This window comes from Pavona decussata, unplaced genomic scaffold, assembly GCF_977016875.1.
Source record: "Pavona decussata unplaced genomic scaffold, jaPavDecu1.1 SCAFFOLD_73, whole genome shotgun sequence".
NCBI lineage: Eukaryota > Metazoa > Cnidaria > Anthozoa > Scleractinia > Agariciidae > Pavona > Pavona decussata.
In genome coordinates this window covers 127,833-141,393 of record NW_028145492.1, presented here as the reverse complement: position 1 = coordinate 141,393, position 13,561 = coordinate 127,833, and the positions used below count along the sequence as shown (strand labels likewise).

At 38.7% G+C, this 13,561-nt stretch overlaps 3 protein-coding genes across 3 annotated transcripts in view; 2 read left to right on the top strand and 1 right to left on the bottom strand.

Annotated features, from left to right (window-relative positions):
- LOC146476712 (protein RRP5 homolog) overlaps positions 1-154 on the bottom strand; it is a 44,799-nt gene extending 44,645 nt beyond the window's left edge. Inside the window, exon 1 of the mRNA XM_085114179.1 lies at positions 84-154. Within this exon, the coding sequence (XP_084970305.1) occupies positions 84-145 (62 nt within the window). The 5' untranslated portion in view covers positions 146-154. The remainder of the gene's footprint in view (positions 1-83) is intronic.
- A 2,536-nt stretch (positions 155-2,690) lies between these two features.
- On the top strand, positions 2,691-8,059 carry LOC146476711 (uncharacterized). Its single transcript, XM_085114176.1, has 2 exons — positions 2,691-4,622; positions 5,417-8,059. Exons 1-2 carry the CDS (start codon positions 2,930-2,932, stop codon positions 6,577-6,579), a joined length of 2,856 nt encoding a protein of 951 aa, XP_084970302.1. The 5' UTR covers positions 2,691-2,929; the 3' UTR covers positions 6,580-8,059.
- A 992-nt stretch (positions 8,060-9,051) lies between these two features.
- LOC146476710 (ras-related protein Rab-11B-like) lies at positions 9,052-13,561 on the top strand. Its single transcript, XM_085114175.1, has 3 exons — positions 9,052-9,328; positions 9,781-10,141; positions 11,602-13,561. Exons 2-3 carry the CDS (start codon positions 9,928-9,930, stop codon positions 12,096-12,098), a joined length of 711 nt encoding a protein of 236 aa, XP_084970301.1. The 5' UTR covers positions 9,052-9,328; positions 9,781-9,927; the 3' UTR covers positions 12,099-13,561.

The window sequence follows — 13,561 nt, the reverse complement described above, 5'->3', positions numbered from 1 at the left end:
ATTATCGTTCACTCAATCCAGAAGCGTAAATGCAGCTATGACTTTTTCAGTATAACAAATTTAACATTTTCAAGTTTACCTACCTTGGTTTATCTGGTTCAGAAACACTTTTGCTGTTACCCTTGCGGTCCCGCTGCGTCGCCATCTTGCTTTTAACATGATCCTGCCATACGGAGCTTGAGCCCGCAGTACGAGCGGCAGTCAAAACTGGTTATCCTACGTCATTAGCAAGTGACACTTCACTTGGGACTAAATGACAATACTATCGAATTGTTGTTTATCACCGCTCCAGCCGCTCTAGAGTTCTCGAAAATGGCCTATTTCTCCAACTTAAGCAAACGGGAAACCACTAGATACCTTTCCCCAGCATTCTGGACCTTTCCACACAGCAACTTAGCTTCACTTAGTGAATAACACCTCACAGCGTTAAAAAGAAGGAGAGCGAAAAACCTTGACAGCCGCGGCCGTCCGACGCGGGCAGGGCTTTTAAATGAGGTACTCCTTAAACAGTTTGCGCTATTCTATGCGTTTAAATATAAAATATAGCACTAAATAAATTAATAAATATGTATACAAGTATACAGAATAAAATTATTTACACTACTGTATACGCATGATTTTTATTAAATTTAGTTTGCGGCTTTATGATGTATCCGCGAAAAAGTTTCAATTTCTATTTTTCATTTGGTTGTAATGGTTGATGGCATGCATTACTCACTTTTTTCGAATCACCGCCCCGAGCTTGTTGTGAGTTATCAGCGAGTAAGCCGTCAGTATCTTTTTTAGCTGAGAATCCGAGTTTCACAACAGACATTTCCAGGCCAGATTTGGGAACTGAGTTCGCACAACATGTACCTCTAATATTTGCTAAAATATTATAAATATCTACGTCTTGCTCTGAGATTCAAGTTCAGATTCAAAAATCCAACCAAGAAGAACAAGGTAGTGAACTGGCCCGCAGGTAGCGAGTGGTAATCCAGGCGGACCAGACTTTCAAATCACTCTATTGCTAGTAGTTGTTAAAATTTCACCTATTTACATTTAGACATTTCACCTATAAATTTAGACGTGATTCCTGTTCTTGTTATTCAGATTTCTGAAGATAATCCAAATCCTGATTCAAAACAGTAATAAGTTTAAGCCCCAAATTCGCATTATTTCCCTTATTATTAAAACTTTACGTGCATTTCCTTCTGATATTTTGTCTGGCTTTTTACTTTTGCTGTTTCTTTGTTACCCTATCTAAAACTCGCCCTACATTGTACCTTCCACCTCTTGCTCATGGCATTCACTAACTTGATAAAAATGTCTGATGTTCGGCATCCATAAATTCTTACTCTAACTCACATGTGGGGGGGGGGGGGTCTATTTCCCCCCTTTCAATCTCATGTTTGGGGTTCCACCAATTGCAAGCATTTTATTTTAAATGCAATGGGATACCAAGAGCACTTGCTAAGTTCTGTTTTCTCCACATAGTTTTAAACTGCGCAAAAATATTCCTGTATTAGTGAGCACTACCCATAGGAAACCCGAGTATCTCGGTGCCTACTATTGTTTGCCCAGTAACAATAGTAGGCACCGTCCTTAAAGACATTTAACATTTGACACTCTCCCACCCACGCACCCTGTCTAAGGGGTGATGGATCTGGCTGGCAATACATTTACGAATGTTATTCAATTTATATAATTTCTTTATTTATAACAATTTAATGGCACAAATCGGTAAATAAAGTAAAAAAAGTATCTAAAATAGCCATAAGGATAATCTGTAAAATTTTAGGGTAAAAGCACCTCATACTGAGACAGATCACCAATTACCAAAACAAAAAATGTAGGGACAATAAATGACAATAAAACTAGCCATAAAGTTAGTAAGTTAATTAATGAAATTATTTAAATTATAATGAAATCACATATGTTGGTCGGTGAGCGAAGAGTCCAGTCCACAGTTGATCGATACAGCCTTCTTATTCTGTTCCGAGCTATTGCTGGGCTGCGTTTCAACACTTTGCAGACACTGACAATAGCCGCACACTTTAAGTGTCTTTTTGAGCTTTAAATACAAGTGCTGCAGGAGGATTGCAAGCAGAGGACGTGGAAAACTCTCAAAGATTTATACTCGTTGTTACCTAGTAGAGAAACAGGTCGGGAATTTGAATCCCTAAACACTACAGTTCCCACCCGGCGAGATCAGTCTCTCCGAAATGTAAGAACAATTTGAAAAGCATATTTCACAACCAAAATGTAAACAAAAGCTGTCCATAAATTGTACGACGAGTCCAGTCGGCCTAATATAAGCGTCGGAGTCTTCACAGTGAACCTCACGCGCGAAGATCGCTATATACTGGTCATTCAACCGAAAACAAAACGACGCAGTAAATCGATCAATACTTATAGTCGCCGTGCTACGTCGTGAACTTGGTAAAATCAAAAGCACGAAACAGAAAACATCACTTCAGGCCATGCTAAATATTTTTCTTGCGCTTTCAATAAGCACTTCATGTAATTTCTCTTGCTTGGCACAACCAATCACAGAGCGCAGATATCAATGACGTATGAAAACTCAGTTTTGACCCGTTGCTGAAATCTGATTGGTTGATTTAAATTTCAGACGCGCGGACCGTATGGCAGGAGTCCAGTCTCTTCTCGGAGAAATAGCGTGTTCGATTTCTGTGGGGAGGGGGCTGAGGGGCTGAGGGGGAGGGGATCCGGCCTAACTCAGGGCACAGGCTCACAGCCAATGAGCACTCGACAAAGTGACGTATGTTCCCAAAACAACCGAAGCTTTTTTGGACGGGTACAACATTCGTAATCTGCCGAAAATAAAACCACGAAAGTTGCTGAATAGGGGATATTTGGAGAGGTATAAATGCTCAGAAATATCAGTTGATTGCACCAGTCTCCAGCTTGCAGGAGAGTCGTCAAAAGAATGGTTTGGCAGGAGAAAGGCAGATATGGAATTCACACTGGGCGAACACTTCGAAAACCTTCGTCCGAGAGAATTTCTTCCAAAGATCGCGGCTTTCTGATCAAAACTGTTCTTAACACGGACATAAACTTCTCCGATCAAGACGTTAACAGATGCCTGAAAAAATTTCAAGTAGCCGATGGCTTCAATGACGAGGATGTTGTGAAAGAGAGCCGCAACCATCGTCACTGGGGATTCGGTGGAGGCGGTTTCTCTGAGAACTTAGTGTTGTATTCTGTTGGCAAACGTAAACGATGGCTCGTGCCTTCGATTTTGAGTGAGAAGATTCCTGAGAATTATGACAGTGAGAATGACTACAAAGTCGTCCTTGTGGAAAGAGTGTCAGTAAATGAGTCTTCTTGGTTTTGTCGATCTCCAAGGCTTAAACATGGCGATTGCAAGGCGGTGTTGGATGGTGCAGATGTTCGGAAACCGAAACGACGGAAGTTCGCCCATGTCGGAGACTTACGGAACGAGTCGAACAAAACCGAAATCTTGTACGAGGTTAATCATACAGAATCGTCGACATCCTGGCCAAGCTACGTGCAACATGATTGGAGAGAATTTAGAGATCAGAACAAGGCTCGATGTAAAGAAAAGGGAAAGAAGAACAAAAGACGTGTGTGGGGAGGGTACAGAAAGTTCGAATTGGACAAACAACTGTATGAAAATCAACAGAAAACATTGTTTGATCACAAATTAGAAACTGGCGTTGGAAAGGGGAAAGGACTGGTCGTGAATTCAGATGAGTATAACAAGCGCTGTTCAGTGCTTGATGAAAATGACTTTGCATTTCCAAAGTTTGACATTGGAAGTTACATTGTAGAATCGCTGACAAGTTCTGGCCAACAAAATGCGCAGAAACAAACTAAGATGTCTGTTCGTGACGACGGAAAGTTCACAACTGTGAATCCAGCTTCTTCTCAGCTTGTCAATCTGCATGGAAAAGGCTCTGGAGTGTACATTGACCCAGTCAATGCTGAAAAGGGTTACCGTGACAACAAGGGCAACACAGATTCTCCTTCGACAAGTGGGACTGCTCACTTAATTAGTGAAATTGTTGCTCCCGTCAAAGCTGTTTCTCAGAATGTAGACATTAAAACTGAAAAACTTGACTCCCATGCACTGTATGAACAATTTGGAGAGACATACAAGGAGGGTGCCAGCTTACCTCGCCGATTTAGCATTTGCCCATCGAATCAGGAATCCAAATTTGTCTTCACATGTCAAACCGACAGTGTTACACATGAAACTAATGGAATTGAGAGAGTAGCTGTGGCAGTTGTAAGCGATCATTTGGCTCCCAAAAGATTAGAGGACCTAAAGGAATTCTTGTGTAATTTCTTTGGTGCTTGTAAGCAAGAGTGCAAAGATGAAGAACAAAGAAGTGGTACCATGCCTGATTGCAGCCCAACTTCTGGCATTAAATGTCAAAGCAGGATGGCAGTCATGTCATTTGATTTGCTGTATGACATAAACAGATGGTCATACAAAGCTTCCCTACCCGGCTTAGCCGTGTCCAATGATCTACTCTGTAACAGCACAGTACGCTGCAGTGACACTGTGTCTACTGGAGGATCTAACATTGCCACCATACCAGATGACATGTCGTGTGAAATCTGTTGCTGTGAAAGTTATCAGGACTCTACTGATGGTAAGAAAGATTTCAAATATACTTGTATAATGTGTGCACATAACAACTGGTTCTGTGTCCTTGCACAGAACAAGTGTATTTTTGTTATTTAAACTGGCTTGAAATGACCTGTTGGAAGTCACTCTGATCTTTCTTTCAAATTATGCCCGTGTTGCTCACTGAATTAATTATCAGGCTTAAAACACAACATTGCACAATTCTTTCTCATAGTTCATACTTTCTGTTAAATTGTACATGTAAGGTTGGTAATGAAATATCGTAAGAAAGATGTAAGCGATATTTGTCATGGCAACATGGAATGATGATCATTTTCATCTTTTTTTTTTATTTTTCTATATGTTTGTTTTGTTAGTTTTTAGAAGAAATATGGAATAACTGTTGTTTTCTGGAAGTGACCCTTGAATTTTGATTGGGTAATAGCTATGAAATTTGAGCCCTTTATTTTTCCAGATCTGATAGTTGATAGAATTATTGCATGTGTATTACTAATCATGAATTAAGGAATATAATATTAAATTTAAAAGTAATATATATAAATGTATGCGTAACCTTTCAGATGCAGCCTTTTTCCCTCTCCCGTTTTGCTGGAGAAAATTTGGCTGCAAATTCTTAAAACTGAAACATTTTAAATCTAGACTCCCCCTACATAAAGTTCTTGTTCCACCACTTCTTTAATTTGATGTCTCAGATATGTATGTCTATTAAATCTTGCCTTGAGTTTAGTGAAAGGAAACAAGGTCTTCACTTTAATCTTGTACAAACGTTACTAACCAATCAAAATTTCTTGGTTACAGGAATCAGCCCTGCTGTATTTCCCTTTACTGCTATGAAGTCCTGCATGCACTGGTTTTGTAATGACTGCTGGAAATCTTACCTCTCCACCGAAGTGCGGCAAGGCAAGACCTCCATCAAGTGCCCTGGTCATGATTGCAATACCCCCGTGGATGATATCACAATAATGGCTCTCCTACCAGACAGCTTCCCAAAGTTCTTACAAATGAGGCAAGAAAAAGCTGTGGAGACGAATGCTGCATGGAAGTGGTGCCCTGGAAACAAGTGTAACCTGGTTGTCAAGGCAACTGTGCAAAGTGTTGCTAAGGAGATAAATGGAGTTCTTTCAGTGCCCATACGCTGCGACTGTGGTCATAACTGGTGTTTTGCATGCCAACAGGAACCTCACTGGCCAGCTTCATGTGCAGAGGCTGCATTTTTTCGTTCTCAAATTGAAAGCTATGAAAAGATTGTGAGAGCGAAAGCTGGTGGAATAACCTCAGTTAACGTTAAGAGATGCCCTCACTGTAGCTACCCAATTGAGAAGAACATGGGATGCCCGCATATGATGTGTGCCATGTGTAAGGGAGAGTTCTGCTGGGAGTGCCTTGAGAACTGGGCCAGTCATAAATGGGGGTCTGATTGTTCCGAAAGGTCAAAACAAGAAGAAGAGGTGGAGTTGATAAATGATATTGGCTCGACACGCTTCAACTCTCATCTGCGAGTTGCCATTGCCAACCGCATCGCAAGAGCTGGTCCTGTGATGTTCAAGAAATACAGCGGGGTTAAGAAGCTGAAGGAAGTGTTAAAACTTCATGATGGGTTCATCGAAAGCAGGCCTCACACAAATGGTTTGACATCGACTTCATGCATGTTACTTAACCAGTACAACTCTCATGAAGTGCCAAAGTACCTCAAAGCTTCTGCAGATTTCAAGTTTCAAGCTCACTTTGTCATCGAAGGTGTGTCAATCCTAATGGCGGTTTCAAAGACAAAGTATTGTCATGATAAGTTAAAGAGGCTTATCGTGACGCTGCTGTTTGTTGTTGACAGACTAGAGTCCATGGCAAATAGCAGGCGGGTTTGTGTGGATGCTGATAAGGTGAATTTCCAAAGGCTTTTGAATGCTGGAAAGAACTGCATTGACTCTATTAGAAAACTGTGTGTCAAAGTGCATCAGAACTAAGACAATATAATGGCACTTTTTGGCAAATACGGCGGTATAGTAATTAAAACTAATTTGAGGGCATACTACCTAGATTTACTTCCTAGATTTTACTAACTAATTTGAGGGCATACTACCTAGATTTGACTTTAAATGTGTACGATCCCGCAGTACCTCAAACCTTCAAAAGTGTCTGCATAAAATGTCATCAAAGCAGATCATTACCTGTATTATTAGTTAAAATGTGTTGTTAATTATTTGTCAATACTTAATTATTATGATGTGATTTTATTTATACAAGGGGTCTCGTTATTGGAACATATCGTTCTGTGAGTTCTCTCCTGTCAGAGGTTTTTCATTTTGTTTTGTTTTTTTTCTCCTCTGGCGAAGTTTATAAATAAAAAAATAAAAAAAAAAATAAAAATGAACAGTATTTTTGTCAAAAGACACTTTTCAAAGCTGAAAAGCTGATCTATTTTTTTTTTTTTTTACAGTGTATTTAATAATGCAAAACACATGTGAAATAAAATGATATGTACTGTTATTTGAGATTCTTGTGTGTGTGACCATAGGGTGGTTGCATGAGGATTATACCACGTTCATGGGAAAAAATGGCTAAATTTATATATTTTAAATACCTTAATCATACGTAAATTAATTTTCGTCTAAATCGCTTATGAAATGACATAAACGAGTGTTAAAAAAAAAAGATTTTACAAAAACTGTCCAAATTCCCGCGCGCTGATTGGCTCATAACTATTGTCTGTAAGAGTTCAGAAAATAAATGGCATCAGATGTAACTCGCGCTTTCTCGAGGGAAAATCTGCGCCCTGGGGAAAAAAAGCCAATTTCGCTCGTAGTTTTTCCACGTTATTGTAAAAAAAATCAACGCCAATTTTTCTATGGTTGATACTCAAAACCACTCGCCTACGGGTCGTGGTTCCACTTGAGTTTTGAACATTTTTATTACATCATTTTATGATCTATAAGAGTGTAAACCATAGAAAAGTGACGTTGATTTGAGAGTCCTAATCAATAGCGATTTTCAGAAATATTTTAAACTGAAAATGAGTGATACTAAAAACGGACAACGTTTCAACGTCTTCGTGACGGCATTGACAATTTCAAATTACCAGCAAAATATATTTTATCTAAGATGCTAGGGAAGAACTGGAAAACTTCGGCCTAGCATGTTCAGTTTAAAATGTTTAAAAAGGTTATATCTATTTCCACCTTGGCCATTTGTAACGGAAAAAGAAATTGAGTAGTTTCCGTGCACTAGAAAAGCAGTTTTGTAAAGAGGTTTTGACCTGGAGATTTTGGCTGTCAGTGATTCACACTTACTTCTTCACAGTGTAAAATGATATTGCTACAACAGTTGGAACTTATTATTTTTTTCTGTTTATTCCTTTTTATATATGCCCTTTGCGCGACTTGCAGGTTGAAGGAATCTTGTTTTTAAGTTTGGAAAATATCAATAAAAGTGTCGTTGCCCTTTGGATTTTAGTGTTGCAAAATAAAATTGTTGACATAGTCCCTGTGAGCCATGAGGGTATGGTATACTCAGTTTTTCCGCAAAATTGAAAACTCGCGAACAAGTTCGGCAAAGAATTACTGGAAACAAATTGCAAGAAAAACTAACAAGCTAAGTAACACAAACTTTTCCCGAAGATGCAATTCTTAAGAGAAATCTTAGACTTCGCAGACGAAAACCATTTTTTAAACCTTTTCGCATAGATAGCACTCTCTTGTGCGTCAAAGACAAACAGTTTATATCGCTTTGAAACAAAGAAATAACACTTTGAGGGCCGACTCGCCCCATTTCTTCGTGCACCCTTTTTCAAAATGGCGGCAACGGACAGTGCTTCATAATTAGTGGTACAACCTTTGCTGGGCAACAGTCAATAACCACTCTTCAGTATAAGACTTGCTTGTTATTCTGTTTGGAGTTCCATGTTTCCGGTAACACTGTTAGTTTCGAGTAGTTTGTTTGATTTAGACGTGACCTGGTCGTTTTTTTTCCTCACAAGCTAATCTGCCAGAATCACTTTGCAGAACTTTCCAACGGAAAATGGAAAAATGCCAAATACCTACCTCCAGTGTTGTGTTTTTTAAAAAACAAATACTTTCGTCTTGTTTTGTCTTTGTTCAATTTCTTTTTTTTTTTTTGGTGGGGGGAGGGGAGGAGTTATTTCTTTAACTGAATATATTTGAATAAACTAGTAACAGCTCCAACTAAAAATCACTTTAATAGAAGTGTTGTATTGATAGCTGGTAAAACAAAGGCAATTAAAAATCACAGCCTTTTAATATTAAGTCACAAAGAGGCTGGTTGGCTTTTTCAGAGACGGCCTCACTTACGTATGCTTTTATTGTATCTTACAGTCAAGTGGAAGCCAAATTGCTCTTCACTTTTGAAAGAAAATACTCTTAACACTCCGCGTATTTTGTCAGGTGATTCTTTATGAGGTCACCTGCTAAAAACAGACCGCACACGACTTATGTTTAAAGATGAGCCAGTTCAACCTGATTAGCATACCGCATGAACGCAGATAAAAACATACAAACGGTGATAACTTTCTTCTCAGAAACGATTCTAAAATTAACTTCAAACTGATCAAGATTGTATTGAAAACATCTTAGTGCACAGTATTGGACACGACAATTTTTTTTAACGAAAAATCGCAAAAGCGTGCACAAGATTCTTCGCTTTTCTGCCACCTTAAATGCAACGTTCAGCTCCGTAAGATTGAAAATAAGGTTACTCAAGGTAAGTTAAAGTTAACTGCTAACTAAAAAGGTAATTAAATATTTAAAAAATTACATTGTAAGGTAAATTTAGCAAGTCCTGTCGTGCTATCTATCGGCGGTGAAAAAGTCGATACTTAAACTGTTTGATGTTTTCGTTTTAGCGAAAGCTAGCTAGTTAGTATGCAAAATTGTGCGTCGTGTCGTCAATTTAGGAAGAACGACATTGTTAACATAGTATTATGAGCGTATAATTCCTATATTTGACAACAAGGAAACGGTTCCTGTTTGCGAATAAAGTAGTGTAGTGCATTCAGCAAGTTTTGCTGCTAATAGCAAAAACCGCGTTTCAGTCATTCCAGATTTTTAGGCGCACGGCTCGCGAAAATAGAGTCGAAATTGTAGTTTTCTGTTTTCTGTAAACGTTAAACATTAAGACAATACTAACTTTCAAATTTTGCGATTTTCTTTCAGTTTTTTTAAAACGATTTTTCAATACTAGAGAAAGAGCAAGAGATATTTGGAGAACATGACCATTTTCTCCGCCGGACCGAGCGAGTGATGCTAACGGCAAGAACGAGACCCAATGGTTCAAGGAACAGCCATCGTTAAACGGTTATTATGAATCGACAAACGAGCGTAGAAGATATATACGATTATTTATTCAAAATCGTCCTAATTGGTGACTCTGGAGTCGGGAAATCCAACTTGCTTTCACGGTACACCAAGAATGAATTCCACCTCGGCTCCAAGGCAACTATTGGAGTGGAACTAGCGCACAAGACAATTGAAATCGAGGACAAAAATGTTCGAGCACAAATTTGGGATACTGCAGGTAATTGAATTAATAGATATCTATTTATGACGAAGCGCATTGCGCTTTTATTAAATATTGATAGAATTAATTGAAAATCTTTTCTTCCTATGAATAAGGGTGTCGCACTGCCCAAGTATGAGCTATGTGGGCAAAGGGAGGAATTCGGTTGAGCACTCTGTGGTTTTACGTATTTATACTCGGAACATTTTATTTAAATTCAACCCTGAAATAGTACGTCTAGATCTTCATCAAAACATTCATGCGTACGTAAACATTCTAAACAATATCAGGTTAGAACCGATTCACTTAATTCAAAACTCTAAAGGAAATTTCCGCACACCGCCGATTGAAAATGTTGAAGTTCCACTTAGCCTATAATTTCTTGAGCCTGTTTCAGTATCTTGAGAGACTAAACGTGCTTCAGTTTTGATATGCTAACCAATCGGCCTATACAACGAAGTGAACATGCAAACTTCTTAAATTATATTTGTAGAGTCAATAAATCAGTATTTGCTGATCTTCAGTTGGTTAGTGATCGCTGTTAAAACTATCAGCGGACTTTACAAAGATATCTCTATTGCTTTTACGCGGGTATTACTATTTACGAATTTCAGGAACTCTGAGAATCATGATCATAGTATTTAATTATATATATGGAGTTCCTTGGGAACATTCCATTCTATTAATACGCAAATATTAGTCTTTACAGCGTTGACATTCCTAATTAAAGGAGGCCGGCCCTGTGGGCGTACAAAAAAAGCAGTATTTTGAATTGTTTGTGTGATGATGTTTATGTTTTCTTCTTCTGAAGAACTGAAAGCATTATTGAATTTGCATAACCGGAATGTCAGTGAATGCTCAGCAGACTTGAACGTTTGTCAGAGTTCGGTGAACTTCATGAACATATCTAGAGGGTACCACAATACCCCTCTTTTCAGTGCCTTGGACCAGTTGTCTGCTGTGTGAATACATGTACTGCGACACTAAACAGTTACAAACACTCTTTTTCATAACTGATCTGCCAAAGGACAAAGCGGACGCTGAGAGTTTTCAGTTATTGCACTTGAAAGTCTGAGGAGTTTGTAATTTTAATTCTAAATTTTAGATTAAGTTTTCTTTTAGGAGTTTTTGCATAGGGCTAACCTCTTAAACTTCCTTTTAAGATGCCTTTTTATTCGTTCCTTTCCTTTTATTTTATTTTTGTTCTTTGTGCAAATATTTGCATCTGAAATAACACACGTTATGATATGTTATGTGCATAAGGCAAACACCCTAGTTTAATTTTTGTGTGGGATGATCAAGTTACCAGAGCCAACAGCCATTAAGTCGTTCGCTGGCCCCACTATTTGGGAGCCTGGAGCAGGCTAACAGCTATTATATGTTATGATAAGAGACTGCAGAGGAAGTGGGAGACTGATCTAGTATCTTAACTAAGCAAGCTCTTTAATTCTCGTTCCTCTATTTTATTTCTGCCCCAGGCCAGGAGCGGTACCGAGCCATCACGAACGCTTACTACCGCGGCGCACTGGGTGCTATTTTGGTTTACGACATCGCCAAGGTGACGTCATTTCAAAACTTGGACAAGTGGATAGCAGAGCTTAAACAACACACGGACGCTAATTTGACTGTAATCATCGTCGGTAACAAATCGGACCTCAAGCATCTGAGAAGTGTAGAAACGAAACGAGGCCAGCAGTATGCCACGGACCACGGTACGCTGTTCATGGAGACCTCAGCGTTGGACTGCAGTAATGTTACTGAAGCATTCGAAGACCTAGTGCTGGAAATTTACGAAGGAGTGAAAGAGAGGGAGAAGCAGAAAAAAGCTAATAGAACTTTGTTGCCTGTTCCACCGGGAAACTTAACTCAAGTGGTTCAAAATGGAACTAACGGGTCTCTTAAGTTACCCGGCAGCGATGCAGGAGAAGACAAGGGGAAACATCGAAAAAATAAGCTACCATGTTGTTCTACATAGTGAGCTCGACCCAGCTTAAGTGGATTTTGGCTATCGTGATGTTAAACAAATTACTCATAGTATTCATATTGATAGTATCTTGATTCATTTCTCGCACTCGAGGCCAAGTCCCTGTTTTTCTTCAAATTGAAGTAATATACTGAAAGGAAGATTATGCTAGTGATGTGCTACTGAGAGAGTGATAGTAAGCCAAAGGGAAACAAATCATGGTCGTTAAAATTCGGAAAAAGTTGAAATGGTATAAAAAAGAAAGTTCCTAATTTGGTTTGGAAAGATATTACAGAGAAAAACTGACAACATCACCATAAAAAGTACTGACTGTTCAGTTTAAGTGGTCAGACTTAACAGCTTCATACACAGTATGGACAGTTACAACCAATTGTACAGCATCATATAAACGGCATTGTAGGAAAGTACGTACTCTTTGGTGGCTTTCAATTGATGGTTCCATTTTAGCATTCCATCCACAGACTAGAACCACCTTGTGTGGTGATATAAAGATCACCATAAACGAGTACTGCAGTGGGCCATTTCGTAAAACTTTTAGGGTGGTTTTCAATTGAGTGTCGAAAATAATTCGTCTTTACTTTGGTTTTGCTTTATTACGCGCTGTGGTAGGTTATAAAAACTCCCGCCACTTTTTCAACCAATGAGAAACATAACCGGCAAAACCAATTACATGTGACTTGGCCGCACGCGTTTTCCCGCGCTTGGCGCCGGTACATAACATGCACTTGCTTCGAGTTTTTAAAATTTGATTGGTTCATTGCGCTGTTTTAGTCTGTTGTGATTGCAAATAGTTAATACTTCTTTTTGGCTTTACGACATTCCAATTGAAAACTGTTCTATTGGCAGTGCAAATTATAAATTGGGCCCTTGCAGTTTTACTTGTTCACGTCAAAATGAGTTCAATTAACAGTTCAAGGATGCTCTTGTGAAAACAAGAGAGCCCATATTGTAGGCTATATATTAAAAGTTTTATTCAGTGGCCCATGATCAGTAGCTTTCTTGGGGAGTGACAGAGAAGAAACCGCCTTTGCATATCATTACACTGTATATCATTACTCCTACTGATATGCTGGATCGGTGTAGTCATCACTGAATGCAATGAAGATAGTTTCTTTTTCCTGTTTAGGATTTTGTAAGCAAGTAGAGTATAATCTATATCTACCCGTGGACAGTTTTCTTAGAGAAAAAATTCGATTTAAAGAATGCATTTTACAATTAAAACGCTACAAGCGATGGAAGAAGGTCTGATTTATAAGTCAGATACGCAAATAAGGTTTTTCTCATAGTATAATCACATCATAAAGAAAACACTGTGTACAAACACTTGCCTGGCGTTGGGAAAGGTCTTATTTGGGCCATACAAGGAGACTATATCTTTTTTCTTTAGAAGTTATGTTGAATTACATATGTGTGTTTTAATTTCAACATGGAAACTATAAGAATATTGTATATCA

Bases quoted from the DNA above. Each gene is read 5' to 3' on its own strand.
- LOC146476711 (XM_085114176.1), top strand. From the start codon at position 2,930: ATGGTTTGGCAGGAGAAAGGCAGATATGGAATTCACACTGGGCGAACA. The intron at 4,623-5,416 runs GTAAGAAAGATT...TCTTGGTTACAG, and splicing joins TTATCAGGACTCTACTGATG to GAATCAGCCCTGCTGTATTT.
- LOC146476710 (XM_085114175.1), top strand. From the start codon at position 9,928: ATGAATCGACAAACGAGCGTAGAAGATATATACGATTATTTATTCAAA. The intron at 10,142-11,601 runs GTAATTGAATTA...TTTCTGCCCCAG, and splicing joins ACAAATTTGGGATACTGCAG to GCCAGGAGCGGTACCGAGCC.